The 25,416-nt window shown below is 45.3% G+C and overlaps 2 protein-coding genes across 5 annotated transcripts in view; one reads left to right on the top strand and one right to left on the bottom strand.

Moving 5' to 3' along the window:
* OGFOD3 (2-oxoglutarate and iron dependent oxygenase domain containing 3) overlaps positions 1–2,470 on the top strand; it is a 44,405-nt gene extending 41,935 nt beyond the window's left edge. The window contains exon 8 of one of the 2 annotated variants that reach the window (XM_080560713.1): positions 624–2,470. In XM_080560713.1, the coding sequence (XP_080416839.1) occupies positions 624–760 (137 nt within the window). In that variant the 3' untranslated portion in view covers positions 761–2,470. The remainder of the gene's footprint in view (positions 1–623) is intronic. The other variant, XM_080560714.1, reaches the window with a different exon arrangement.
* LOC308179886 (urotensin-2 receptor-like) overlaps positions 667–25,416 on the bottom strand; it is a 24,768-nt gene continuing 18 nt past the window's right edge. The window contains exons 1-3 of one of the 3 annotated variants that reach the window (XM_080560694.1): positions 23,767–24,942; positions 15,653–16,171; positions 12,490–13,530 (exon numbers count right to left, since the gene is read on the bottom strand). In XM_080560694.1, coding sequence (XP_080416820.1) covers positions 23,818–24,927 — 1,110 coding nt within the window. In that variant the 5' untranslated portion in view covers positions 24,928–24,942 and the 3' untranslated portion in view covers positions 12,490–13,530; positions 15,653–16,171; positions 23,767–23,817. Of the gene's footprint in view, positions 806–12,489; positions 13,531–15,652; positions 16,172–23,766 lie in introns of those variants that run through there. The other 2 variants (XM_080560695.1, XM_080560693.1) reach the window with 2 other exon arrangements.

Raw genomic sequence — 25,416 nt, 5'->3', positions numbered from 1 at the left:
TGATGGAGTGTTTCTTCCTAAGGAAAAATAATTGGTATACAAGAGTGATACATAATGTTCTGTCCTGGCTGAACAGTGAGTGATCTGACTGTGCACAAAAAGCTATAGCAAATACTTGGTATAATGCTGATAAGCTGCCACAGCTGCTTGTAAACCTGCTGAGCGTTTTTTCACTGAAGACCTTTTGCCACCTCTGTAGCACTTCCTCCTTCTTTGGTCTAAAATTAGAGCCCAGACTAGAAGGGGAGAAGGGAGGAAATCAGTACACTTTGCTGACAGTCACTAGGGTTGCTTTTTTCTTTTCTTTTTTTTTTTTCTTTTTAATTGAGGCAACTAAGAACTGAATTCAGATGTTCTTGGCTTCCTCCTGCCTTTTATAAACTATGAGATATGGTAGAATTATGTCTCCAGCTTCGTAGCACGAAGGATTAACATACATTTTAAACAGTCCATAAAGCTGTCAGAGTGCAGCATAAGCTCGTAAGTTTGGCTCTGGGCTGACCTGTGGGCTCTCAGGTAGCTAGGGAACAGTTGGACTGAGACAACAACAGCAAAACTGCGTAGAGGGCTGGTAGCTGAATGGCAAACTCTGTGTTGCTGATTAAATGCTTTTGTCTTTACAGGCCGGGTTTCCTTTTTCACCTCTGGATCAGAGAACCTTCATCGGGTGGAAAAGGTTCGCTGGGGCACTCGCTATGCTATCACCATCTCCTTCACTTGCAACCCAGACCACGGCATTGGGGATCCAGTCCTGACGTAATTCCTCCCGGGATGGAACGTGAGGTCGAATGGAATGAGAGAAGCCCTGCAAGAGGAGGGGAAAAATGGAGATAATTTTATAGACTTGCATTTAATTAGAATTTCCCAGCTGTGTTAATATATTGGAATACATTTTGTTTTCACATGCCCTTTTTTGTAAGTGTTGCAAACAGTGCCTTAAGGACCATCTTAAATTTGGTACATTCTGTACATTTTTTTTTTTTTGATTCTTCAGTTTAAAAGATACAAACCACCTTTTGGACCATATCTTGTCACGACACCACATGCTGCTGTTACCTGTTGTTAAATTCTATAGTCTCTTCCAATACTATTGGGATTTGGAAAGTCTGACCTAATTAATACAGCAGGATGAGTGCTATTCTTTTGGACATGTCTCCTGTTGAGAGGAATGTTTTCTCCTTTAGCATGGGCATTAGTAGGCAATACACCTGTGGTTTGACTACTGGGCTTTACTTGAAATTTTTTTTTTAATTAAATTACTATAGATATTTTCTGCTACAAGCAAGGACTAGTTAATACAATGTCAGAAATACAACCATTTAGTTAGCCAGAAAGCACGTCACTTTAGGATTACAAATGTTGTGGTGCATTAGGGAATGGCACCACAGTAGGTTCCTCTTACTAGAACGCAGCATTCCCAACTTGCCTCACTTTTAAGTGGTGTCTTAAGAAAAGTGATTCATCTCCAGGTTGGAAGCCGCATACTATAGTTATTAAGAGCTCCTTATGGGAATGGCTTGACCACATAACCATGTAAGTTGTATATATATTAAAAGGAGAGCTGGGCAGAAGTAGTCAGACAGTTTTCTGGATTCAGCTGAGCATTCATCATTACCTAATTCCCAGTTAGGACAGTAGGATTTGGGAGGGACACAGGTGAGAAGAAAGTTAGTTTTGTGGTGGTTTTCCATGTGTTGGTGCTGGGACCCTTAGACTTGATCCTGTAAACCCTGACTTGCTGCTTGGACAGCCGGATAACAAAACCACCTGGACCAGTGTCTGTTGTATGTGGGCTCTAAAGGAAATTGGTAACCACTTACATTTTAAATTGAAATGCTCTTGAGCTGGAGCTCAATTGTAAAAACACTTCGAAAACATCTATTTATTGGGCCAAAATTTAGTTTTAAGACCAAGTTTAAGAAAACTCTTGATTTTTGTTACAGTTGACCCGACTTACAAATCCTGTATAGTGAAGTACTGTTTAGCTTGTACAAAACAATGTTTTATCTGTTTCGGAAAGTCTATCAATAGCTTTTTATAGACTTCTTTTTTTTGGTTTAATATAAAGACTTCTGTTAGTTAGAATCATTAGTCTGTGGTGTTACTTGAATAATAAATTACAAGAACTTCAGAGAGGAAGAGATGATTGCATTGTACAAATGAAATAACAAAACAAGTAATCTTGCCAACTGCCTTGCTTTCTTACCACAATCAAAGGTTTTTGTGGGTCAACACTTTAAGTAAATCATAGGAAAAATTATTTTTTCTTCAAATTTTGAAGTGAGCATTGATTTGGTTTATTAATAGTCTATCTTTTCTATGAAAATGAAGATGTGGGGATGTGCTTTTTTAATGCATACAGTTTCATGTAATTTTCATTTTTGTTTTAATCTCTCCTTTTATGGAAATTGTAAGTATGGGGGGATTACACTGAAGATGTAATAAAGAGAATGATGACTGGACACTTGCACTTGTGCTATTGTGAGTATTCTAAGTTGGCGCACCAGCAAAATTGGTCTTCTATAATTTCATGTCTTCTGAAAACTGAGAAGGGCATCCTTGCTAATAAGGAATTGTTAAAAGGGCTGGATGCTAGGAAAACAGTAGTTGGGTTCTGTATCTAAATACTTGTCTCAAAGCCTGTTAATTCAAAGAAAGTTGCCTCACACCAAAGTTGTATGTCTTTGTAAAGATCAGACATCAGCAGCAGCTTTAGTGGGTTAAAACTTGATTTCGGACATCACTTTGTGGTTTAAATGCAGGGCCTTTTCCACAAAAATAATCTAGTATCAGTGGAATCTAAGTATCAGTGGACCTTTGTGTGGATTTTGGTTTGATTCTCCAGGCTAAGGTCCTGTGTCCTGAAATTCTTACTTCACTATAAGTTTTATCACTACTCTGTAACACCGTCATATAAATCAAGGACTTTGCAAATTTTTATAAATGTTTATTAGTTACTTCTCTGTCATGCAGGCTTTGAGTTGCACTAAGTGAAAATGGCACTTTGAGAGCTGCCCTCTCTAAAATACTCCTTAACAAGACCATGTTGGACCATGGGGGAAATCGCAACTAATCTGCTGTCAGGTTTTAATCTTTTGAAGCTTCTGTGTGTTGTAATATCTTCCAAACCCAGTGTGTTCTCCCACGCTGTGAGTTGACTGACATTCAGAAATAAAATCAAGTTGGTATTTGTGGTTTCTGGATTTTTTAAGCTTTAGTAATGTGTTCAATATGAAGACCAAACCTGTCAGATGCAATTTGTGAAAAATGCTTGCGCTGTGTCTGGTAAGAGAATTCACGTTTTAAAAGGAGCGTAACAATTCAATATGTTGTGTTCCAGTACTAATCAACATTTTATATCTGAAGCTTCAATATCCGGACTACTAAAAGCAATATCTAGATCTATGAAGAAATTAAATAGCAAATGAGGAAGTAGAATACAATCTAAAAAGTTCTAAACATAGCCTCCAGCAGGGAAATAATAACAGCAGAAAGGCTAATGTTCCTGGGGCAGCTTGGAATTTGCAGAATTCAGTGATTGTTAGAAATAAGCTTGACTTAATTTATTTTAGGCCCCATAAATGCCCCCAATAACTTTTTATTAAGCGTCTCTCTCCCCGTTTCTTGACAGGTAATTCTGAATTTGAAATACTTTAATTTCTGCTGATGTTTCTGTCTGTCCTATTTCAGGTTCAGCCTCCCTGTTGCTACTGGGAAAGGCAGTGCTCTTTTTCTCAGAACTCCGATTAGGTTGAGGGCAGGATTTGTTCTATTAAACTCCTATAAATCTGGTGCCAAGCTGCTGCAGACAAGTGCTCTTAATCGAACGCATGGTAAAAACAAAATCTGGCTTGATGTTGCCTGGGGGTGTGAAAACCTTTGTTTAGAGCCCTTGTGGTTCAAATAAAGTTAAAGAAAGGTCAGTACATGTTCGGTGGGAACTGGGGTGAAGTTTGGACGTAAATTTGCAGCCTTCTACCTTAAAGCATTACTCATTTCAAGTATTTGGGAATGTTAATTTGTACTTCGAAATAAAGACATTTTTTAAAGAAAGGTGAAGCCTGCTTCTGTGAAATAGAAGCCAGGGTGAAATAGAAAATATGTCAGGAGACCAAGCCAGGCTTTGAATCCTTGCTTAGACGTTGGGTGAGGCTTCTGGAGGACTTCAATGTAACTGTACTACCCTAAAAATTATTCTTCTATTCAAAGGTGTTGGAGAATATCTTTCTTCTAAAGCTAACAGGTGTTAGATCAGATCTGGTCTCTAGCACAAACATAGCTTTAAATGCTATTTACAGTATGCATTTTATTTAATTTTATGATTATTTTTATTAATACCATATAAGTTGATTCTAGGAGCTCTGACTGGATTTCTTAGGATTTTTCATGTTTAAAAATTTAGTTTCTCTAAGCAGTTGTGTAATCTTTTTTTTTTTTTCAAATTACTTTAATTCCCCATAAATCAACAGAAGTTTTGGAAAGGTATGTTTACACTGAGATTCTTCCAAATATGTGTTGTCCATATATTGTATATATAGCTCCATCTAAATGAATTTCAAGTCCAGAAATGCTTTCCAAGATGCTCTACGTACAAAAGGATTTTAATTTAGATATGCATCAGAAATTTAGCTTCAGGTCTTAATTATTTGCTTTGATTTATAAGGTAACTTCAACAGGGTACATTTTGAGGCTGTAGCAAATGATGTGTAGAACAAAATAAAAGCAAAACTTAAATGGCATTGGTAATGACTATGCAATCAAGAAAACATGGTTTTCTTTCTTCACTTGCAATTCTTAATACTTTTGAATTTCTCCTTGACAGCTTTCCTTTCCTTGTGTTCCATCTACACTCAGATGTCTATGCACTGCCTCTACACGTGAATTGGATCTCTGAAGCACTCGTGTCTGGCTTTGTACAGTATTTCTGCCTTGTCTGAATCCTAGGAGCAAAGCAGGTATGTTGCTGGAGGTCAGGGCATTTCTGTGCTACTGCTGAGAGCAGGGGGAAATACAGCCACCCTACTCCTCTTCCCCCAAGCAAAGAAAGAAAATCCCGGCTCCTGTCTCTCCCTTTTGAGTCTATTGTGAGGAAATCCAACCAAAGATTCCAAGAACAGCAGAAGAGTTATTTCCTTTATGAACCACAGATGGCTGCAGCAGGCATCGATCATTTTAGCCTCATTCAAGAAGGCAGACTTCTCAGGAAATCCGGCGGTGAGAGCTGTTGTAAAGTGGTGGGTAATTCCCCGGTAAGTGTCTATTGCTCCTTGTAAAACACTGTGGAGAACTATAGCAGAGTTTGCTTTATCTCTCCTTTTGTAAACCTTCTTAGGAAACTCAAAGCTAATTTTACAGCATGTTTGCTGAAACCTACCGTTCAGCTTTCCCTTAAAGATAGCCTATTTATCCCTAAAGCATCCGTATAGGCACTTTTTATCTTCCATACAAGCGTTGTTGGCTTGTACTAGAGCCTTTCAGGAAGGAAAATAACCGATCCATTTCTGAACTGCACGCTTGTCTTTGATTCTGTCCATCGTCTCCCCTCAAATCCCTTATGGCATCTCTCAGTTCTGTCCTAGCATACTTAAGCTTTTACCTACAGCGTAAGTGCAGTCTGTTACTTATTCATAGCCTGGCTCACTAGAATTGTTTGGGACACTTGCAGGATGGTATTGGCACTGCTGTTGTAGTAGTATGAGGAGTGCTTGGCCTTGTGCTGTCTGATGAAGGCTGCAGCCACACGGACACACCAGGAAACACACAACAGAGCCCATGTCTCAGGCAGGGACGGGTCATGCTGATGCCAGCACCAATTCGTAGGCAGGCAGCATGCTGTGTGCTGTCTGGGGTCTGTAACGCAGGTTCATGGCTGTTCCTTTAGTTTCTAAAGGATTAGGATTGTCCTAAAGCAAGAGATTTCCCTGAACAGTCTGGGATACAGAGTGAGCAAGCCCCACGTTGTTATTTGCAGCTTTACCATACTTGTAGCTTTAAAATAGCAATGCCTCAGGCTGCTTTAGTTCCGTACTGTCTTTGACACCCGGCGTATTTCAGTGGACAGACCCTTCCACACTCACACTTAGCTCATCTTTCTCAACCATACTCAAAAAAGCCAGCTTTTTCCTATAACCTTCTTAGCCCATGAAGTGTATTAATCTTCAAGAAGAATTTCAGACCTTGGTGAAACTGTGAAATCTTGCTCATTTTTTTTCCACTCTTTAGCATTTTTTTTGAAATGTTCTCTTATTGTTCATCTACTACAGGCACTGTCCATACTTAAAAGGACACCCTATATTTCAAAGAGGTGTTTGTTTTTATCTTGCCTGTTTTCTTATATGGCTGAAATAACGATGGGGTAGGGATTTATGCTGTCCGCTGTTGAATATCCTTGTCTTTTCATGACAACTTGTGGATAGTGAATATTGAATTTTGAAACATACAAGAAAAACTTTTTTTGATGTTCTTTATCAGAGGCTGGTTCGCATTAAGGAAGTGATCTTGTTAAAGGATCCCTGCTGGTAGAGTTCCTCCTTTGTGAAGTCTCATTGATTTTAATGGGATCCTACACATGCAGATCAGACTGCAGGATCATGAGAAATGCCTTGCTTAGAAACTTCTCATTGTGAAATTGATAAAGCAGCCTGGAAGTACCGTCTCCTTTATTTCTGTAACCTTTAAATGCATCCAAACAAAGCTAAACCCTCAAAATATCTAGGTTGACTGCTGGATAATCATGAGGCTTTCCAAGGAATCTGGACTGGTCAAATCTTTGAGCTGTCAGGTCAGATGCACCGTTAACTAATGTACCTCCCTGGGACCTTCATCAGAGCCTTCAAGCTGAAGACTCAGTGGGGCAGAAGCACAGGGGTATGTGCCTGAAATCAGCACCTCTCCTAGAAGGAAATGATATTTAATTTATAGAGAGAGGCAGCGATTTACAGAGTTTCTGGAAATTTCTTCTAAGAGGCCTTTAGTGCTCAAAAGGCTTGTTTTAAAAATGGATACCCTTCAAATTCTTTTGTTAACCAAAACAAGAAAAGAAACAAAAAGTGCTGAGTAGGTTAATGAGCTGTGACTTTTCTGGACAGACACCTTGAAAATTTGGCTTTTTTTTTTTTTTGTTCATCGGTTTATACAATTATATTAAGCTGTTTATCTGGGTGCCAGGATACTTTGCTGCTGACTTCACAGAAAAGCTTGATGTTTTCTTTTGAGACTGCTTTTCACTGCCAAGACAAGGTCTCTGGGTGGATTCACACCTTGTAGGTGACCTTCTTGGCGTATTAATTCGGCAACCATTAAATCTGGGGGGAAATAAACAATGGTGGGTCCTAATGGACTCATTTTACATGAGTTGGCAAACTGTGAATGGTAATTTCTTCTATCCCCTCTAGCAGACAAACATTTTTATTTCTGGTATATGCTGTTACTGAAGAGGAGATGTGTTCTGGGAGTCCTCTTTGCATTTAGGGCTTTAAATGTGACTCACCGAACACCCTCATAAAAAGAGAAGGCCATGTTTCAGCAGATAATTCAAAACTTAAAAAGGTGCTGTGAAACTAGACCAACTCTAAGCCCATTCATTCCCTGCGCTTCTCAGCAGAAAAGGAATGAGAAAAATGATCTTTCACTTGCATTATTTCTATTTCACTGCTGAAGTTGAGGGCAATAAATGTGTTTTCTTATTTTTCTTTTTCTGTTTCAGAGGGAGATAAATTACTTAGGAAGGAATTCCATTCCACTGGGATGAATATGATCAAATAAACTTTGCTGTTTACTAGCATGAGAAAGAACTATAGCATAAATAAGTCAGAGTGATAAGATGGTGTTAGAGAGCAGCAGATTTCTCCCACGCTGAAATGTCCGTAGCGATGTTGAATTCTCTCCCCCCAACCTGCTTTTTTTTTTGTTTTTTAAAAAAATCAGACCAACAACTGGACAGCTTTTAGGGAGCAAAGCTCTTGCTGTTAAATCCCTTCATAAACCTTTCAACAGGACCTCTTCCCTAACACCTTAGGCTATTTATCTCATCAATATTGTTTTAATTAATAGTGAATTTTGAATCTGGTATGTTAAGAAAGCTGTGTTTCATCCATCTATTTAAAAATAATGAATTAAACTTTCCTCTGCATATACCAGCTGTGGGTTTTTTTTTTAGGTGGTGGTGTCCTCCATGCGTAACATCTGTGTATAGCAGTATAGGCAGGATTTAGATTTATAAATGAGAAACAATCTAAGAAGACTGAAACATTCATAAATGAATTGCATAGAAATGAACATTATCTCTCCAGTTAAAAAAAAAAGTTTGATTTTTTTTTTCGTGGTACTGTAAGAAAGGACAACATTTTACTTATTTTGAAATCCTTCAGGCGAGGTGTGAGGACATGCACCTGCTCCCTAGTATGGTCCGTGGAGGTCCTACTCTGCTATTAGGTACTTGCACAGTAACTGCAAACCCAGCCCTCTCCCTACTCATCTTCCCTTTCTTGTTTCATACGCGTGTTGTTGGAGATCTCTGTCTGTTCGGACCGCAGGCAGGCAGGTAGAATCTCATTTTTCTGCCTCAGCACAGGCTCAGAATAAATGCATGTGGATTTCTCAGGAATGCTGTTCTCATCTTGAAGAGTGTCCAGTTAAAAGCACCCAGCCCGGGTGGTGATGAAGGCTCTCACTCATGTCACATCTATTAATGGTGAGACCCTTGAAGTCTTCCATCTTCACAGCTGACTGCCTGCTGCCTTTGAGCCTTGGTATTTTCATCTCAAGAACTGGAACTTGAGACCTCTTGACTTTGTTTGCTAAATGCTTTTAGCACCTCCAGATGGCTTGTGAGTCAGTGAAAGCCAGCGTGCTGCAAAAATTATCACTTCCAAGAGAAGTTAAACACGTTTCAACTCTGTAGCTAGGATTTGTATCAAGACTTTTGAGCAGGCAATTAAAACTTGTCCTCTTCCTAATCATTCTCCTTAAATGAAATACTTTAGCCATTAAGCATGCACAGAAGGGCAGTAATCAAAACCTTTCCATAGCTGAATCCTATGGGGAGGTAGTTTAGACCTGAGCATCTCAAACGTAATTTTTCAGTCTTGTGGTCCCTGTGACTTGCAGGATCCTGAGCAAGGCAGAGGCAAGGTGTTGAGAGCAGCTGTGCTGTTCACCTGATTCCCCTAAGTGGGAAACATAACTGTAACTGTGATTGTAAGTACATTTATAAACAAGGGCTTATATATTAGTGCTACAAACGTGGCAAGGGTTATAAGGAGCGGTAATATCTCTAATTAAACCATTTCACGGAACTGGAAAAACAGAAGAGCTTTGAGCCCTAAAGCTTTGGTATTAACAAATGGAATGGAGTGAATGAATAAGTGGATCAATTAACTTAATAGAAAAAGTAAATGTCATTGTCTGCCTCTCCCCAGCCCAGCAGCTGAGCAGTGTCAATGATCCACAGTTTTCTTTCCTTCCAGCCATGGATGGACATGCAGGGGCTGGGAGTGTGGTGGTGCGAAGACTGAGCTTGGCTCTTAGCCTGTCTCCTAGGGCTGCACTCACTGCTTCCTTGGGGCATCTACCCCCACTTCCTAGGCACTCGCAAGGGCTCCTTTGTGGCATGGAGAAGACAAAGGTGGAAATAGAAAGTGATACGCTTGCTCTACCGTCATTTCATTTTAATCTAAAATTGATCACTAGGATGTACAGCTGTCCCCTTCCCTGCAAGATACTTCAAGAAAGTGGAGAATGAAGGTATTGCAAAATCCTTTGAAAGGAATTTAGATTTTAGCTCTCTGGCTTGCTTGCTGAATGCAATCTGAGAACTAAGGCTGCACAAGACCATCACTTAGGAGACAAGCGTTTTCCAGTTGTGTTCAAGGCCCTGAGAGGTGAGGACTGCGTGCGTACATCTGAGCCAGCTTTAGTCCTGGAGCACGCAAGCGGTCGTCGTACCAGAACAAGTGAAATCCAACTCTAAGCTGTCTGTCTTGAAACTGGGAACTACTATTTCATTGGGAAGAATGCAGGTGTGGAAAGAATGCGCGACTGAGCGGTCTTATCTAATCTGAGTCTCTTTCAAAAGTACTGGCCTGGCCATAAATATTGATTTTGAAAATTCTTTTAGCTATAATAGCCAAGAATGGGTCCTAGCCACATGAGGTTCCAACACTGCTAAACAGCTAAAATGCTGAAACTAATCTGAAATACGAATTTTGCAATGCTGGTACCTTGCAAACATAAGCCAACCTCTGGATTTGGACACAAACTTAAACGGCCCTTGGTAGAAATTTTTAGAAGTGGCTCAGGTGAAGCTCGCCAGTCCTCTTTCTGCACAGTAATTTGGAGACGGCTGTTGTGGCACCTGAGTTCACCTCGCAGCCTCTTTCTAGTCTTGCTCGTCCTTGCAGACTGCTCCCGTTTGTGGTGTTGGTGTTGCTGGGGCACCGCCACCTCCCGCACCCAGCAGCAGGGACGGCCACGGAGCTGCGCGGTTCTCCTCACAGGAGACAGTTACTCTAAACAGCGGAGCCGCTGTTTATCCTGGGGGCCAGGACTCCATCAATTTGTCCAGTTTATGTTGGGAGGAGGCAGTAAAATGCGATGCTTACAAGAACTGACTGCATGCACTCCCATATAGGAAGCCAAGAAAGCCCTGGTGTCCCTCGGCCCCTCACGAGGTGGGTGGCAGAGACCACCCTGGGAAGAGGCGCAGGGTATGGGGGGGGGCTGGATGGTGTTGAGTCTGCAGCTGGGATTGGGGGGGGGACATCTCCCAGGTGTGGGGAGGCTCTAGGGAGGTGCTGGCAGCAGAAAAGACTCCCTGGAAGGGAATGGGAGATGATATTTGGGCTCTTTTGTGGGTCTCCACAAGACATTATAGGTGATGGGAAGTGTATGGGGTGCTGGTTTGGCTTGGGAGCAGTCGGGGTGACAGTAGGATGCTGATTGCTACTGAAAGAAAGGATGAGGGTGGACTGGAGGGAGAAGGCTTTGGCATTTGGAGAAGAAGCTGACAGCGAAGCCTTACTCAGTGTGTCCTTGTCCAGAGCTGTGTGAAGGTGAAACCTCCCACTGCTGAGAAGGTGCTGAAAAGCAAGCGCTAAATCCAGGTGACAGTGAGTGCTGAACAGCGCTGGTCTGAACAAATGGCACTTGGTGGGGATTGATATCACACCTGTACACACACTGGGGAAAGGTAAAACTGGTGAAGCTAATGAAATAGGTTTTTAGAGGTGATTCACACAGGATTGAGAGTTCAGAGCAGTTTGCAGCGTTTCTGCAGCTGTCCTTTGCTAACAGGACCCTGTAGATGTTGGTTTCTTGGCTTGCTGGCTACCAGCAAGGGAAGGAGGCTGACAGCAGAGGCAGAAAACTCGTGTTGCCCTAGTGTGCTGCAGAATGACACTTTGGCAGGGAAAATTAACAGGAAGAAAAGATCCCGATGGCACTGCTGTCCTCCTGTTCCCACCACAGCACCTCCCAAATCCAGCAGGTAATGTAAGGGAATGAGATCAGTGGCTGATCGTGGCAGATGTCTGCAGAAACCTGAGACACTCGGCAGGAAGGGCCAGAAAGTGCAAAGGCAAGTCCAAATGATTAAAACAATGGCATGTGGGTTTTGTTCTTTTTTGTGCTAACTTGAAAGTTCCTCTGAAACTTGTTAAGCTAATTTGCAGAAATGTGTTTTGCACAAAGCGCTACTTTAAAGCCAAAAGTTTCAGGAAGAACAGTTAGGAAAAAGTTCAGTTAGGGAACTGCTTTGATTATATATGTGTTGGGGGATCCGTCCCTGTCTGGCAGCGTGGTCGGGATCACGAGGTGGCCCCGGCTGAGCACATCTGAGGAGGGCAGCCCCTGTGCCCGGCAGCTCCTGGGGCCAGCAGCCCCTGCCCCAGCCCCACAGGTGGGAACCTGGCTGCTGAAAACGTGGTACTTTTCCCTGGGGGGCAGGCAGAGGACATCCCATAACACTTCTCTGCGTGGAATCATAGCACACTTGAAGAGCTGCTTTATGGCTGTCCCTTCTCAAGGAAGGAAAATAAAAAGTCAGCCAGATCCCCCCAGGAACTTCCCTGTCCCCTCAGCAGCCCAAGCTCTGAATGGGCAAGGTCCGTTAATTTGAAGCAGTTTGGCAAAGCGTTGAATTAGGGCCCGAGCAGCGTGCTTGGCTATTATTATTATTCCAGATCACTTGTTCCGCCTGTTTGAGAGCTACGATCCTCGACAGGTTTGGACTCCATTTCATTCAACAATTTTGTAACCACGGGTAACTGGAGAAATGACATGGCTTTGCACTGCTGCAAGGAGGCTGTCAGGGTTGTCAGATTTTACAGTCAACCTGCTCTGACAGCTCGTCTGCTTTGCAGAATTTACCTTGCAGAGTCTGCTTGGAAAAAGCATTCTCTTTGCAGCATTTAATCTAAGAGGAAAACACAAAGGAGCAGCTCACAAATGCCGCTGTAAAAGATGGGTATGTCTCCAGAGATACAGGATCTGGTTTATTTTTTTCTTTTTTTATGGAGTACACATTGGAATAAGTTTACTTTGTTCTGAGTCATATTGTGAAGGATGAGGTTCAGTACAGACTCATCCACTTTATTTTGTGTGTGTTTTTTTTTACAGTCTGGATTGGAGAGGCCCGTAAATCTTGGAGACTTTGGAAGTGCAAAGGGGAAATAAGTCTGCCTGTGGTCAGCAAGGGTTTCAAGGCTTGGCTTTTTGTTTTTTCTCCTTTCTAAATGTCTGCAATTGTCTTGCATGCTGGGAGGAGGGATACCCTCCCAGGTAGCATGTGCCAGCTGACAGCCAAATCCTGTGGGCATTTGTGGTGGTAGTTACACCCGACTGATGCTGTGCATGAAGGATATCGTGTTAAATTAATCTTGGACAAAGGATTAAAGCACTTAACTTAGAACGATTAATAGTTTTATATAATTATTTTGCTTTGGGCTTCTTGTTTAAGTTGTACTCATCTTGATTCAAACGATATTTCAGTCCTTTCCTCAAAACTCTCCCCAAAAGTCTTCAAATAAAATCCTTTCAGTTGCAAGCCTGCCTGGATTCTCATACAGATACTTGACGTTCTTCACGCACCAGTAAAAACATGACAATAAGCTGTAAAGGATTTTTTTTTTCCTTGGTCTTGAGCACTGCCTTGCAGACTCCCCAGAGCCCCTGGAAGTTTGTCCAGGCTCCAGAAAGCATCCTCTGGGTGATAAACTTGCTTCCTAAGCCTTAAATTATCTAAAGCTTGAAACAGGGGAAACATGTGCCCAGCAACTGTGTTAGATCAGCAGCAACAGAAAAACGACAAGGGCTCTAAAGCTTTTCTCTTGCTCTTGCTTACTGGGCTCTATTAAGTTCTCACACTTTGCTGTTCTGTCTCCTGTGCAGTTTTTTTCTTCGGCTGAGAATTTGGTCCCAGAAGTGCCGAAGTGCTTGCACGTGAATCATGTCTTATTCACCATCTCATCAGAGATTGATAACAGCTTCAGAGAGATCTCAATGCCCACGAAGAAAAACATGGAAGGGCCAGACCTAGCGGGGAATAAGGAACAAAAACGTTGCACCAAAGGCCAAAGAGCAAGTGCCATCAACTTCAGTCAAAGGATAGAGAGTATTCCTGCTTCCCACCAGCAGTGTTGGTAAACAAAGGCTTTCAAATCCAGGTAAGGTGAGCACTGTTTTGGAAGGATAAATTTAGCAGTGATTAAACGAGCTCTTAATTAACCAAATATTCCCCCTGCTTGGCTTTCCAAATTAATCAATAACTGAACAATTATAATGAGCTCAGCGAGTAATTACTATCCATTCCAGATACTGCCCTCGCCAACTGCAGCTTTCTAACCACCAGCTGTTAATGTGCCAGGAAATGAAGTCCACAAAGTGTGAGTCAAATAATTGAAAACCAAACAGGAAAAAAAAAAAAACAGTTTCAGAGGCAATGGGAGGAAAACTGCCTCCACCCACACTCCGTGCTGAGTCCTTAAGTGTGTGGTTGCTCCAAGACTTAGGAACCATTATACAAATTGTTAGTATGGACCAAATCTGCAGTACTACATTTTCAAGGGTATTCTAGCAAATATATAAAGGTTTCTGGTGTCCCTCAGGAAGGTCCTTGCTCTTTATTCTGCATCAGAAGGCTTTACAGAGCCACCTGGGGGCTGACGTGCATCTCTGGAAGGGAAGCCACAGCATCACTTAGAGAGCAGAAAGGAGAAAACAGAAGGTAAAGCCCAAATCAACCGAGAGCACAAATTTTAAAGATAGTTCTAGTTGCAGTAGGGTAAAAGAAGTTGGATCATGAATTCAGACGTTTACTGCTCTGAGTGATATTTAAACAAGCTCAAGTGCATCGAAGCTTCTCACAGATGATTTTTCAGAATAGATTTGAAGATGTGGTTTCGTAAGCACTTCTTTTCATGGCCCATCGGTTGTATTGGATTCACAGGCTGGGGGGTGGACAGTAAATCTGATCGGCAGAAGCAACAATTGGTTTGGGCTTGATTGGAGAGGAGAGAAAAAAAAAAAGCTAGAAATGAGAAAGGCTTAACCCTTTAAAACCCCAGGGCTGCAAAAACAGATGGACCAGCCCAACCGAGGGGCCAAAAGAGGTTTAAGCTGGAGCCACTCTAAAGGAGATGGTTGTCACATCCTGCTCCTAGCTATGCAGATGTAACTTCTCTGCTGGAGTTGAAGGATTTGCTTAGAGCAATCACGCTTGCAGCGACATGCCCGCTTTCTGATTATGTTGTAGAAATCACTAGACACTTCTGCTTTCTCTGCAGGCAACCTGAAACAACAGATTTGAAATTCAAGAGGTATAAAATTTCCCCCAAAGCCTCGAAACTCTCCCTGGGTGTTTCAGGGTCTGGCAGGGTTTGTTGCTGTGGAGCAAAGTGAGGATGGGAGCAGAGTCCCTGGGAGAGACTGCAACTTGTTGCCCAGAAGGAAAAATAGCACAAAGAAAGGACAGAGCAGACAGACCAAAGAAAAACAGAAGATTAAAATAAGAACACCAAGGACAGGAACATGCTAAAAGCAAACATATTTTCACTGAACAGACAAACTAAACGGTCACATTTGATCCATGATCTTTCTGTAAAAGCTTCGTTCAGTGTGGGCAGAAGATTCAGCCTGTGGAGAATGACGGGAATGCAAAGTCGTTAAGGTAGGTCCTGGGCTGAAGTCTGTAATTACACATGGACCCTCCACAGGCAGAGTTTGAAACACAAGCCTCAGAGCTCTCTAAGCTAAACATTTACTGAAGAATGAGGGAGGACAAAAACATCTATTAAGATGCAGCTTTGATGCCTTTTTTGGATGCTTTTTTTTTTTTTTTGAGGTCTGACCTAATGGTCTTCTTTCTGTGCCCTGACAACACTGGGGACTTCACGCTCCTGTTTCCCTGCCACCGCTGTAACTCCTCACCCTGCACCACGGGGGCAAAGCGGGGTTCAGGGGCTCCTGTACCGGCTGTCCTCATGCTCACAGCAAACGGGATGAGAAGAGAGGAGGATTTGCAAGGTTGGATCAAGTACTTTTCTGCACCAAAAACCTGCCAGGAGGTAAGATTTCAAGAAACTGCGAGGCACGAGCCCATTCAGGGCAGCCTACCTCTTTCCCCCTCCCTATTTCCACACTGGGTGTAAAGCCTTACCGCTGGAGGTAGTGTGAAGCTGACATAGTATTGCCTCCTAAGCCTCCTGCCAGCCTAAAGCAATTCCTCTCTGATCTCATTAATGAGTAATCTGGTGCGGCACATTAACTATTTCATTTTTGCATTTTGTAGGTAACGAAGCCTTTGCCCCACACCCGGGGGCCTTCTGGGATGACGAGCGCTAAGGATGGGAGCAGGAGAACACAAGCGGTTCTCCCAGGCTGTGAAGTTACAGGTTTAAAAGTTTTTCTTACCTTTTATCTAACTAAACCCAAGACTTCTTGCAGGTTTTATATTTTTTTTTCTGAATAACAGAGATAGATAGTGAGTACCCAGGGGGCACAGTGTGTGGTAGAGAAAATACTCACTTGGATGGATGGAGGAATAAGGGCAAGTGCTGCTCCTGCTCTGTCCCCATCCCTCCAGTGTGGGCCCCCAGATCTGCAAAGAGCTTTACCCATAACTTCGGGCACCAGAGGCTGCAGAGCTTCACTTTCTCATCCTCCCTAAGAGAAGCTGCTGCAAAGACAGAGCGGCACTTTGAAATTAGGGAGATGCTTGCCATAATAAACTCGTGTTTGTATTAAAACAAACAGACAAATGAAAGCAGAGAAGCAAAGTTAGTCGGTTGCTATTTCCTCTGCTTCTGTTGTTGGGAATTACTCGTGCTGTGCCTAAGGCAGGCGGAGGTTCCTCGACAGATTTAATCACTCTAAAAGGATGCCAAGAACAAAATGACAGGGAAGCACTGCTGTGTTTAGCAATCAGGATCGTTCTCTCTGTTCAGCCTCTTCTGCATCAGGATCCAGCCCTGGAGCAGGCCGCGGCACGGGCTGTGGCTGGGAGGGATGCGCTGCCCTTACCTTCACCAACCCCAGTGCTCCTAACCAACAATGTGGGGAAAAAGGCTGCCGGGAGGTAAAGAAGAAAGCTTTTGCTTCCTTACCATAGCTCCTGCTATTGTTTCTTACCCGGGGAGAGGCTGTAGAGAGGGTATTGATGCAGTGAAATGATGATGCTTTTATCGGAACCATTTCAGCCGTGCTCCCTGAGATGCCAGCCAAGCGCAGCTGCCATTGCTGGGGGCTAAATTATAATCTTTGTTGACTGGCTGCCATTAATCTAAAAATGGATGAGAAGTTCTTCTGGTACACAAACATTTCCTCCATCTGACCATTAATAGCTAACTGGAATCCTGAGTTACTCCTAAAAGGAGAGCTTTTAACTTTTGTACCTAAGACCAAGGATCTCAAAACATGTCACACGCATTAGCGGTGTCTTAAGACACTCGTGCAGACCATGGAAATTGCATCGCTGTTTTCTAGGTGGCAAACTGAGCAGCGGCACAAGGGCAAGTGACTTCTCTGAGGTCATGCAGCAAGTCCATGCTGGATCTGAAAGAGAAGCCCGGACTTCCCACCTCCTCCCATTCACAGTAATCTCCCTCTTCAGCTCGGATGTCAAACGCTGTCTCGATAGGTGGCTGCAGCATGACAACCCCTGTAAATCTCCTCTGGATTTTATTAGCTATCTTGCTTTCAAGCCTGCCTGGATTACTTATCAACAGCTTTCGGGATGAATGGCCTGTGAGTCCCCACCGGCAGATGATGGGAAGGAAGATAAAGACACACACTCGAGTAGGATCAGATAACCGCCGCTGCTGCCTGCACAGTGCTGCTACTGCTCCCGAACCAAGCGGCAAAAGCAGCTTTCAAAATGTGGTGGGAGAGGTAACTCAGGCTCCAGCTGATTTCATAGTAATGTCATTCCTCTAAGACATTCCCTTCTACAGTGCTAAATGAAAGAAAAACCAATCAGTTATGAGGGAAAAAGCAGGAAGTCAGTTGAAATCAGTGGGGTTTTGTTAGAAGCATTGCTATGTAGTGCCTCTTCCTGCGGGGCTTCTTGCACGAGCCACCCCTGTGGCTCTCAAATTTGAAGCCGATATGGTAAACTAAAAGCTGTACAAATGTTCTGAATTTGATGGAAGTCCCTGATGAGGTTTGCAGGAGCACATACATGAAGCTGTGACTGTCTCCAAAACTCGGTGTTTATGGACACACCACATTTAGTTTCAGGAATCTGCCTTGCTTTGTTTGGACGAAATCATATTTGTTTTCAGTTAAGAATTCAGCAGCTGAACTCAAGATCCTATTGGGCGTGCACAAGGAAAGGCTGACGACATCTTAGAGAGACCCTGGCCTAACCACACTGAGACAAACTTAGCAGATCTTACTTCTTCCCCATTAGCACCATTTTGGCTTAGGATTGTGTCCTCTGCCAAGCACGGCTGCTATGCGGAGTGGTTTGCTGTTGCACCAAGTTATTTACTGATTTCCCTCCAGAGATCTTGATGGAGAGCTTGGGTGGGATCTTCCCCAATAGTGAAGTACAGCCTTCCCTAATAAATTCAACAAGTGCTTAACTCTTCACCTCGCTTCTCACTTTTGAAGGGTTCCTAGTGTTTACAAAAATTTACATTAAAAATTAAATTACAAGTGAGTTCCAAAGAAAATCAGAAAAGCAGAGCCCGAATGCCAGAAGAATTCTTCAGGATTCATTATCCCCTTTCCTCTTTAAATAGTTTCTTTTCTTGTGTTGGGACAGGAGGAAGGAAAACATTGCAGCAGTTTTGTTTTGGTGTGTCCCATTGGGATCCTTTTCTCCGGGGCCAGGAAGGCTCCAGCTGGGACCGCAGATCACAGAGCTCAGTTCTGGGCACCCAAAACCCGACAGGCTGCAGTGAGGCTGCCCCAGGGGTGACACACCACACCAGAAACTCTGCATTGCCTGGGTTCCTGAGTGGGGCTTTTGATATACATCGCCGTTAGGGTTTTAATACACCTCAGTAACTTTTGATTTCAGGGGTCCCACAGCTGCCTGTTGCACCGTAGAGGTTTGGCGAAGTGAGCTGGCATCGAGCTCCTTCCCCTGCCTTCACAAAACTCACCCTGGGCCACCCAAATCCCCCGGATGCTTTGCTCCCAGCTGATGCATCCTTTTCCTCCGCTGTGCTTTAGGTACGTTCCCCATCAAGGGCAAAAAAAGCTCGTATAGCAGTAATAATAATCACTTTAAAGGGTACTTATTTTCTGTGAAGCTGCTGCTACAGTTCTGAAGACAAAGCAATTTATTTCTTCCAAGCCATAGCAATTAAATCCAAGTCTCTCCAATTCCCCTGAAAAACTTGAAACTGACAACAGCAACCAATATTATATGGCAAAAGCAATCTGTAGCTGGGCTAAGCTGTAGTTAGTCACCAGCTCCGGGTGTTTCCGTGGGTGCTGCCAGCGAGGCTGCTGTGCAAAATGACGGGGATAAAGTTCGTCCAGGTTCAGCACAGGAAGAAAGGTGGGAGAGCAAAGTTAGCACTTGGAAGTGGGTTTTCTCTGCCTAACAGACTTGTTCTGTTCAGGAGATGTTGTGGCAACGTTATATTTTAAAGAAATTAAGTGCTGTTATGTAGTCTGGTTGTGTGCAACCGCTATGTTTTAAAACCTGAAATAATAAGCAAATTTCCTTCCCGAGAACCTCAGGAGGGAAGATTGCTCCTGCCACCAGAGGGACTCCAAAACACAACGGCCAAATTTCCGGGGCTGACCGGCGTTTCTGAAATGTGCGTTATCTGCTTCCACCGCTCAAGGGCCGGGCTCAGTTATGAAGTTCGTGCACTTTCTATTCTGATGCTGCCAGGGGAGCAGATTCTGTATTTGCTTCTGAGCAGAGCAACCTTGTCACCCTGCCTGATCTCCTGGGCTAACATAACTGGGCAGCGTGCCGTGGGAGGTACAAAGCGCTCATAAAATCACCTCCACTGCTTTTCCTGGTATTCCATCACACAACAGGCACCAAAAATGACTGCTAAATAGGAGTTTAAATGTTAATGATTTGCTTGCATACACAATTAAATTGTAATGTGGGGCTTTTAAGCGTTTATTGCAAATGTCTTGTTAAAAAGTGGGGAGGAAGATGAGCAAAGATGTGTGATACAAGGTGAAGTCTGCAAAAAGTCAGTAAGCTTCAAATGTACTCTCCTGAGCATGGGGAAAACAAGTATTCTCACTTGTCCCACAAAAGACCTGCCTTTTCTTTTTTCAAGTGAAAACAGAAAAATTGCTGTTGCTGCAGTAGATACTACCTTAGATTAAAGGAAGGAAAGAGCACTCAGGATGAAGCTGCTTTTCTTTCACAGCCTGCTCTTTCTGATGAGCTGGGGGGAAACAGAGTGGGGCATACAGATTTAAACACCACGGGATGTTGGAGAAGATTTTTTAGTCATTAACCTGTTTTCTTTCCTGTAAAGCCTGTATGGAGTTTTGCAGTGACAACCTCTGCCCCAGCAACAAAAATACTGTCATCTCTCCTAAAATTACCATCTCCTGTTTAGAGACCAGCTATGTCACTAAACCTGCAGTAGAATTGCATAGGGCGCACACATCTTGCCTGCTTGGAATGTAGGAGAACAGCCAAAGCAACATTGTTTTAAAATAATTCACCGCATTTTGCTTAGTTACAGCCCGATGGACTTCCCTGCTGTTATTTCAGCCCAAGCTGAGATGCTTCAGGTTTACCTAAACAATAAGATGCTTGCAGTTTCCAGAGCCCCATCATCTGGATTCTGGTTATGCGACTATCCCAATTTCCATATGAAAAGACTTTGTAACCTCTCTGGTTGTGGAGAGCTGGTGTGTTTTTCATCTCATGATTTTGGGAGCCCTGACTCATCCTTTTTAGTGTCGAAGACAGGTAATGCTCCTGCCTCATACAGAAAATAGCTTGGGCTGCTTTACAGCAGTTTCGTTGCGCCTGCATTGACTCTGTGCTCATGAACTGAGATCCCACCAAGCCCCAAGTTCAGAGTCCCGTGTCCTCCCCAAAATACTCTGGGTGAGCAGCAGGCAGAGCTACCCCGTATGGGAGCTTACAGGTTGTGTCGGCCCTGGACTAGGCTCTGTGCTACAGGCAGGCAGCAGCAATCCCAAAGTTAACTTCCCCGTTTTGTTGTTAAAGAAAGATATATGAAGACTTTATGCCTGTTTCCAACATGTGAGCGCACTGAGAACTGTCAAAGCTTCCACAGTCACAGACAAGAGGAACTCAGTTAACGCATCTGCTCTTGCAGGATATTTATTAAGTGGGTCAAAGCTACTGACTTTTGGCAGTTTAACTGGTCCGATGAGACAATAAGAGAGATGTTGTTTACACAAATTTATCTTTTAAATTGAGCTCTGATTCCCCAGGAGTACGAGAGGCTGCCGAGGAGTCGCATTTGCAAAGGGCTGCGGCTCCGTGGCGCTTCCTGCAGGCGGGGGGATGCCGCATGCTGGGCTGCTAAAGGGCTGCCATTCATTACACACAGCGGTGTCTTCTGATCGCTGGCCAGTTTTGCTTATTAAATAGGCTCTCGTCTGCCCAAACGACATGCTTTGTGGGTGTCATCAAATTTACTGGGTCTCTCCTTAGAGGAACCTCACGAGGGTTCATCAGAGCCTGACAGGAGATGGGAGCGGCTCCGAGACGGGATGGGCTGAAGCTGGTCAAGAAACCCGACAGTGACAAATACCTCATACTTAGCCTTTCATTTGGGTGCTCCTCCATCAGCCTTTTGGCGTCGGCAGCTCCAATGCTACGGCACGAAGTGTGCACCCCGCGTGCTGCTCAGCAGGGCAGCAGGAGCCTGCCAGGGGATGGCTCGTGGAGCGCAGCCCACCCTAACCAAACCCTTCTGTTGGCTATCCACTCTGGTAGGACTGTGTATGTAACCCACTCTTCTTTTTTCTTTTTTTCTTTTATTTTTTTCAAATACAGCTCCCTTCCAGCTCCCCCTTCTCATTACTAACTACAGTTTTAGGCTGTTTGGCACTACATGTTTTAGCCCGTGTTTGTTGAGGCAGGAAGTGTATTCCCCAATGCTCTTTTTGACACCTACGCTGCTCTTCCATCATCTGCTTCCCCTACATACCTGGTAACAGATATATACTATTTCATATGGGATAACCATCCGTCCTACGGCCGCCTTGCAATGCTGGGGTGGGACAGTGGCTTTCAAGGACTTTCTCCTCAGGCTAAGCACTGGAAATCAAGACCCATCAGGACTGTTTCAGGTCAGGGTGGGTTTTTCTTGCACTCCGTGAGCAGCACAGCGCGGCACACCTTGTGGATGACGCACGCGCTCCAGCCGTCCCACACCGCCCTTGGAGTTAAGTCTTATCTGTGTTATTCTTACAGGGGAGTGACTTCCAGCCTCGGAAATGGGAAGCAAAGGGAAAGGAACAATGGCTTCAGAATTAATAATAAAAAGAAATGAATTAGTTCCTGAAAAGTTCTTTACAACTATTGAAGCCCACTCTGCCCTGCCAGTTCCCAGCAAGAGCTGTGTTTTAGTCCCCCGCGTTTGTAAGGAAGCTGGCACTGTCACATCCATTTCTACCACCCAGCTTGGCAGTCTGCACGATGCTGGAACACCACAAAGTGGGTCGCAAGCATTTTGAAGAAAGTCCTGTGATGAAAAGTAATGTAAGCAATGCTAAGGTGAGTTCCTTATTGCCCCTTCCCAAAAAGCCCCCTAAAAATTGCACCTATAAGAAGAATGTCAGACTTCGGGCACAGGAACCTATTTCCCTGGTCTTTGTCCAACATGTGCCCTGAAGGGGTTATTTTTCTGCCTTTATGCATAAAATCCAGCATGTGGCTGTGCTGTGTTCTCTGTGCCCCATCCTTGGCTGCTGTGTAGGCACTTCGTGTCTCTGCTCGAGCACAGACGTACCCTAAAGCTTGGCACATGCTACGAGAGGATCACCCAAGGACACAGAAACCCAGTACCACTGCAGGGCTGCTGAGTTCCTCCTCTCAATCAGGTCGGTGTAGGGGGATGCCATAAAAAAGTGGAAACGACTGCTCCTGAAGCAGCTGTCTGTTGTTTCAGAAGTCCCTGGACATTGCCAGCTGCTGACAATAGTTTATGCAACTCTTGCTGCGCTTTAGTTATCCCCAGAGTTGGGGCAGATGGCTTGAACACAACTTTATCCCTACTTAAATGAGCTGCTTAGAGCACAGCTGAGAGCAGCAGCCTCTCCCTGGTAAACGCAGCCCTCGGGGTGGGTGAAGAGAATGTGGGAGGGGAAACCTGACAATGGTCCACTTTTTAATCACAATTTCTTTTATGAACTTAAGTTTTATAGTTTACAGGCATCTCTAGCATCTATGGTGGAGGTTTACCACTACATGTTAAGTGGGAAGAGAATGAGCAAAATACATCAAGGCAAAATACTTTTGGTGAGATTTGCCAGGATTAAATTTGTCCTTTTTATGATGAGTCTCACATTACAGGTCTCAGTCATTTTTTTTAGAGCCTCAGCTCTGTGAGTGACAGGATTATAAGAATTTTCTTTTTTCCTTTCCGAGATAAATTTTCAGTTTTTCAAACTCTGTCGACTGTGGAGAAAGGGACCAACTTAAAATCAGTGGCAGATTAAAATCATCTTGGGTAGAAAAGTTAAAATATGACATGCCTTTTTAGATAACCCAGTGTTTTCTGACAGCTTACCTCGTGGTTTTTAAATGCTCGGAGTTTGCAGCGCTGCTGCAATGAATTTTAAAATAGATACTTTGATCAAACTGAACTAGAGCTTGATCAAACTGTAGTGTATTATAATATAACAGGAAATAGAAAAAGGGGCTTAAAGGTCTCCTTAGGCACACTGTGAACCGGTAACAGTAATATATAGGGCAAACCCAGGGCTTGCAGCTAAGTTAAGCAATCCCAGGACAATTTCAGACCTTTGTGGATCTGGTCCAGCCGTAGCTGGAGGACAGCACTGAGAAATCACACAGAAGAACCGGTGCAGAGCTGAAGCTTAGCAAAGTGCAGCAAAGCTTGAAAAGAGTTTGCCGAAGAACTGAACAAAGTATCTGCCTCATCTTCTGCACCCAAACCACAGAAGGATTCATCCACACCCGCTGATGGCAGGACTCCCCATGACAGCCCTAAACCCCAAAAAACTGAAAAGCATCTCACAGTACCTGGGGTCACACAACTTCTTGTCCTGGACTATAGCGACCACCAGAAATGAGTTTTTAGGACCCTGCAGGGCAAAAGGGTCCCAAAGCCCTACCTTGGCCAGACGCTCTTCTGGTCCTGATGTCTCCAGAGAGCCTCCTCTTCCTCACTTGTCCTTCAGCGTGGCCATGCCCAGGGCCTCCGAGCTGTAGTCGTACTGGTTGCTGGAGGACATGGAGCGTCCCCAGGAGCACTGCAGGTTGGAGCCCCTCTTGCGGAAGGAGGAGGTGAACCTGTAGAAGTTGCGGTGCCGGTTGCGCAGGTACTCCCGGTAGTTTTTGGTGAGCAGGGTGTAGAGGAAGGGGTTGATGCAGCTGTTGCTGTAGGTCAGGCAGGTCACCAGGTAGTTAATGCACTTTTGGGTTTGGGTGGTGAGCTGCAGGGAGCTGCTGTAGAGTCGCACCAGCTGCCAGATCCAGAAAGGCAGGAAGCAGGCCCAGAAGACCAGCACGATGCTGAAAATCATGATGAGGACCTTCTGCCGGGGGGACCTCCTGCTCTTTTCCTTGTGGGGCGGGTTCCTCTGAGACTCCAGGTAGGTCCTGGCCAGGCGTGTGTAGAGGAAGCCGATGATGATTCCCGGGGCCATGATGCTGGTGCTGAACAGCACCGTCAGGTAGGTCCGGTAGGCGTCCACGCTCCAGGTGGGTGCACACATCCTCTTCACCTTGCCCTCCGCCTTGCTCCCCTCGGTCAGGGTGACCATCAGCATCATGGGCAGCGTCAGCAGCAGCGAGACCGACCAGACGGCGCCCGCCGTCACCTTGCGGTAGCCCCGCGACCTCTTCAGGGTGTCCAGGGGCCGGGTGACGGCCAGGTAGCGCTCGGTGCACATGAGGGTGAGGGTGAAGATGCTGGCATGCATGGTGAGCAGGTCGAGGCTGAGCAGGATGCGGCACCCCAGGTCCCCGAAGTACCAGTCCTGGGCCAGGTAGGTGCAGACGATGAAGGGGATGGTGGAGAGGTACAGCAGGTCCGCCAGGGCCAGGCTGACGATGGAGCTGTACATGGGGGCGGCGCAGCGCGCCGAGTGGCACATCACCACCAGCGTGTACACGTTGCCCGCCACCCCGGCCACGTACATCACCGACAGCACCGTCCCGAACGCCGACGGGATGAGCAGGGGGCCTCCGCCCCCGGGGGGGCCTCCCCCGCCGCCCCCGCCGCCCCCCGCCGTCCCGTTGCCCCCCGCCGCCGCCGTCCCGTTGGGCTCCATGGGCGGCGGCGGCGGCCCCGCAGCCCCTCGCTCCGAGGCTCCGGGCCCCGCCGCTCCGCCCCCCGCGGGAGGGCAGCCCCCGGGGAAGGGCCGCCGCTGCCCCCCGCCCCGCTCCTCCCTCCCCCGGCCCGCTGAGGGCGCGGAGCGGCGCGGGGGGCGGGGGGGCGTCGAGAGGGGGGCTGCCCAGCCGGGGACGGCGACCCGCGGTCCTGGCCCCGACCCCGGTCCTAATCCCGGGTCCTAATCCCGGGTCCTAATCCCGGTCCCGGCCCCGGTCCCGGCCCCGGCTGCGCCCCCTGCTCCCGGAGCTCCCCGCCGCCCCCAGCCAGCCGCTCGCTGCCCTACCCGAGGCCACCCGGCTGAGGCGGCTCCGGGTCGGCTGCGGGAAAGGCGCCTGCCCGCGGTGCTCCGCTGGTGAGGTGCGCGCAGAGAGCGACCGAGGTGGAGGCAGACTTACAACTGGGGCTGAAACAGCCCCCTTTTTTTTTT

The sequence above is a fragment of the Anser brachyrhynchus genome (genome assembly GCF_964034855.1).
Source record: "Anser brachyrhynchus genome assembly, chromosome: 18".
NCBI lineage: Eukaryota > Metazoa > Chordata > Aves > Anseriformes > Anatidae > Anser > Anser brachyrhynchus.
Note: the sequence above shows the minus strand (reverse complement) of the source record. Positions and strands in the feature narration are given on the sequence as shown.